Source organism: Tigriopus californicus, chromosome 10 (assembly GCF_007210705.1).
Source record: "Tigriopus californicus strain San Diego chromosome 10, Tcal_SD_v2.1, whole genome shotgun sequence".
Taxonomy (NCBI): domain Eukaryota; kingdom Metazoa; phylum Arthropoda; class Copepoda; order Harpacticoida; family Harpacticidae; genus Tigriopus; species Tigriopus californicus.
Genome location: NC_081449.1, coordinates 1,076,234 through 1,080,849, shown reverse-complemented (window position 1 = coordinate 1,080,849; position 4,616 = coordinate 1,076,234). Strand labels below are relative to the sequence as shown.

At 39.2% G+C, this 4,616-nt stretch overlaps 1 protein-coding gene across 2 annotated transcripts in view; it reads left to right on the top strand.

The window, feature by feature from the left end:
• The window catches only part of LOC131888569 (beta-1,4-galactosyltransferase 4-like), a 9,774-nt gene extending 5,158 nt beyond the window's left edge, over nt 1-4,616 (top strand). For both annotated transcript variants that reach the window (XM_059237459.1, XM_059237458.1), the window contains 4 exons: nt 1,107-1,298; nt 1,465-1,629; nt 3,492-3,766; nt 4,432-4,616. In XM_059237459.1, coding sequence (XP_059093442.1) covers nt 1,107-1,298; nt 1,465-1,629; nt 3,492-3,713 — 579 coding nt within the window. In that variant the 3' untranslated portion in view covers nt 3,714-3,766; nt 4,432-4,616. The remainder of the gene's footprint in view (nt 1-1,106; nt 1,299-1,464; nt 1,630-3,491; nt 3,767-4,431) is intronic.

Genomic DNA, 4,616 nt, shown 5'->3' with positions numbered 1-4,616 from the left:
ACAAACATCATGAATTTTATTTTGTCGGGGTTGGCTGCCAGTTTTGAGGCATTCATGAATTCTAGGACCTATCAAGCCGATTTCTCCAGGATTACCCTGACCTCAGCCTTGGATGGGGCAGTGGCATACACTCTAGTGCTATCTGCGTAGCTGATGACCGTTCCTTTGATCATACCGTACTGGGACGTTGAAGCAGGAGAAGAAGATGACGTCATGATCAATTTTTAGAAGGTCACTTGATCTTTTGGGGCTTATTAACTCTTTGAAAGGGATTACATTACAGTTCCCAGCCATTCATTCTTCAAAGAAAATGTTCATCCAACATAACTTTTCTATTAAGTGCTACATTTTCACTCATTAACCTACATAAAAAACTTTATTTTCTGGCATAAGACGCACTGCCAAAAACAGTATAAATGCCAAAATCTTGCATGCCTTTTACGTATGTAACCGTTATCAACCGTAATTTGGGCTCCAATGAATTCAGCAGGTTTGCAAGAGGTCGAACAAGTCCAGAGATGTCTCACTAGGAACATCACAGGAATGACAGAGCTCTCGTATCTGGAGAGGCTAGAAAGGTTGGAACTGTATAGTATTCCGAGAAGGTACCAAAGGTACTTGCTCCTGTCCGTTTTCAAAAGCACTCATGACCTTTGTCCCAACCCGGGTTTTAGGATCAATTGCAGTGTGCCCCTGGGGGCTTAATGCGCCTTTGGAGAGCTCCTTCAAGCCCAGGGGATTAGTTGATTAATTGGAGCAAAAAAGTCGTCCTCTTTTTTCCTTGAAGCGATTGGTAAAGCCCGGGCAAACTCGAACCCTCCCCCCCAAAATCCAAAATACTCCTCTCATTTTTTTTCTTTTATGACACTTAAGAAGAGAATTGAAATCAAAATTTAGAGTAAGAAGAGTAATCAAGAGTGAGAATTTGAAGTCGGCAGGTTTTTCTAAAACAACAAGACAGATAAATATCCCTTTGTTTAAAAGAACGCATTTGAGTGGCTAGATGTGACTCTTTTTTTCTTCTGTTTACCCTTCCAATACTCTTCATACATTGCAAAGTGTCATGAATGGCATTTTACAATACAATAATGCTTTGAATCTTTCAGTTAGTGGAGTGGTCGATGATTCAATCTGGCGGTCTTTTTAAACCAAAGGAATGTGGCAGCTTTTGTGAATCCCGAAGTGTTATACTGGTTCCATACCGAAACAGGACTGACAATTTGATTCCTTTTTTGTCTTACATCCATCCTTTTCTGCAACGGCAAGGCATCGAGTACCAAATTGTTTTCATTTCCCAGGTGATCATCACAGTTGAGAAGCTTTTTGGCTAATTTCATGGAGACTGATTGCGCCTTAAGGCCAGTCTAGAACGAGAGAGTGGCAAAAATGAGGTCACACTGTCTAATCCATATCCCATATGCCTTTTGTTTTTTTGCTCAATTTGGACCATGGTACCTTGGATAGTCTATGACTACCTCAGTGGATTTCAATCGAGGTGCTCTGATTAACATCGGATTCCTCTACGCTATGAACCGATCAAGCATTCATCAACCCTGGAATTGCATTATTATCCATGACGTGGATCATTTACCTGAAAGTGAAGACAATATTTACACCTGTTCGGATGTGGTAAGATATTTGATGTTTCAAATCGAGGCCAAGATGCAAGTGTATGAGTTTTAAATGGCCAATTCATGATATTGTTTGATCATATATAAATATTTGTCATATTTTCTGATTCGCATTGTATTCAGATAATCAGGTGTATCTCAAGGCTCGATCTTAGGACCTATTTTATTTATTGTATTCATTTCGCCTCTTTTAACCTTACCATTGCGCTCTTGGATTTTGTCTTACGCGGACGATACGAAATTGCGGTAGGAATGACATAAGCGTCTTGGCGTTACAAGTACACATGGCTTTTGATCATGATTAAGAGAATCGGCCGTCATACTCTGATGTGGTCAGCAGTGTCAAGAATTTGAAAACTGTTGTCCAAAACGACGGAAAATTTACCACCTCCATTCAACTAAAAGTGACCAAGGCGTTCCAAACCTGAGGATGGGTGCACCCTTGTAGATTTCTAGACACTGGATGTCGGACGACCGGTCACTGAGCTGGAAAAAACGAAACAATGGATGGTATTTTGGGAATTAATCACAAACCGGTTTATTGTACGTACTAGTTAGCCAACCGAGTGATCGGTCGTCTGACATCCAGTGTTAAGAAAACTATGATGTACCGGACTTTAAAATGGAGGGATCGAGTAAAGAAAATGATCCTCTACAAGTACCATGTTTAATTGCATCTAGAGTATACATCACCGGCACTCCTTTACTAAATATATTTCGGGCATGGGTAATCTTACGTATTGGGATAGACTAAAATCCCTCGGAATCTTCAGTTTTCAACGAAGGTATGAATCCGACCTTACTATTTACGCCTTTAAATGCATTCACAGTGGTCTTTGGCCAAATCCAGGTATTGACGCAATCTACAGTGAGAGGAGAGGCTTATCATGTAGCTTGAATTATGATGTAAACACTGGAGACCCAACGCTAGGGAATAAAATAAAATGAAGAATTGTCTTGAGCCATGCTCCCAGACTCTATAACCTTCTGCCTTCGGACCTTTGGCGACCGTTCATAACAATTGATCGTGCCTTCGCCTTCAAAACTTATTTGGATCAGTATTTTTCCAAAAAAACCTGACCAACCTGATTGAATTACATTCTTTGCATCGGTAACAAAATCGGGAAAAAAGAAAAAAATGGAAGAATGTTTAATTTAAAAAAAAAATTATATTGAAATTTAATTTAGACTATTTTGGTCGCTTTGAGACTTTCACAGAAAAGAGAATCATCCTGATAGATTTGATTCATTGATATGACATCTTGGTCAACCAAAGTTGTTTATCTGTGAATGAAATTTCTGGTTGATTGTCTTCTTACACTAAAAATAATTGGATTCCTTATCTTTTCCCTACCCCCAAAAATTGAATGCCGCATATTCTTGGGTTGGTTGTCTTGAAGGTACAAATTCCTCTTGCGCAATGCCCACCACTTTCCAACTTTTTAAGCTCTTACCTCTTACCATTTGAACGTTAACTTGTAGAATGATTAACTCACTTAAGTAGGGAGTAATATTTCAAATTTTGATGGAGGGCTCTAGTCTTTTTGTAGACTTTAGTCTGTTGTGGGGGCTCAAATCTTTTGGGGGACTCATGTGCTTTGGCAGACTTTAGTTCAGATTTGAGAAGACTAGTTTTATCTAGACAACCTCAGCACTAAAACCTATTATGTTGAGATAATCATAAAAACATTCATAACTAACCTCAAAGGTCTAATGGCAAATGGTAGGCTCGACTTCTGTCTGTTCACCAAGTAATCAAAGATGTCCGTGACAAATTAAACATATCATTGTCACAAATGACAATGACCTCCTGGTTGCTCAGGTTGTTTTCTTTTCTTTGATTTGAGCTCTCTGTTACAGCCGATACACATGAACTCCAACGACAATGGACTGGGCTTACCTTACCAGACATACTTTGGAGGCGTCGGTAGCATCAAACCTGGTCAATTCAAGGCAGTAAATGGACTTCCAAATCGTTATTTTGGTTGGGGAGGAGAAGATGATGACTTCCAAGAGCGATTGAATCGGCTTGGACTGAAGTGGCGACACATTAACCAAACCATTGGCAGGCAAGACACGTGATACGTTTATGATGACATATATATTGCAACCATTGAAAGTACACAAAATTGCAGGTATTCTGAAAGTACCGACCGTACTTTAGATTTTGATTTGTGAAAAGTATTTATTATGGCCGAATTCCTTTCCAACGTACGGAGGGAATGTCGTAACCGGGAAGGTGGATTTTATCGCCCAGTTGCTCTCATGTTTATTGGTTTCTTTGTCATTGATGTCTTGTAGGGAAGATTTGATAATCAAAACCTAATGCAAGCCAAATATATTTGGGTTTCAAATTAATTAGTGCACAGCAGTCTGCCGTGTCTGCTCTATTTAAGATCAATATTAGGAGTTTCCCATAATGAAAGAAAGACAGAGAGATAAAAATATACAGAAATAGTGACCACAATTGTTACATATGTACACATTTTTAGGCAATACATGTGTACACCAAAAGTGTGCAACGTAATACTAACTCTGGACTTTAACGTCCAATATATACAACCACACTGTTGAAAAGCTTTACTTACCCACAAGTGGATATGCTCATTAAACTTTTCATCAACTTGGAGGACTCACCCTAAAATCCTCCATGGACGAAATTTGCTAGATATCTTCACTTACGAGATAAGTGTTCGATGAAGTTTTTGCCTCGCTATCACTAGTTCCTCTAAACAAGCCAACTCTGGAGCCAAAACACCAATAAAAAAGAACGCGTTCCATAAAAATTGTCCCATTTCAGGTATGTCACTCTTGGTCATGAGAAGGCCCGTCCCAATTCAGAACGATTTAGAATGCTGGAGCGGGCCAAGAAGTTGATGTTCAAAGATGGATTAAATTCGACCAAGTTTCAATTGATGTCGGTCCTAGAGGAGAAATTGTATGTTAACATCACAGTTGATTTCAATAAAAGCTAACCCTTTCCAA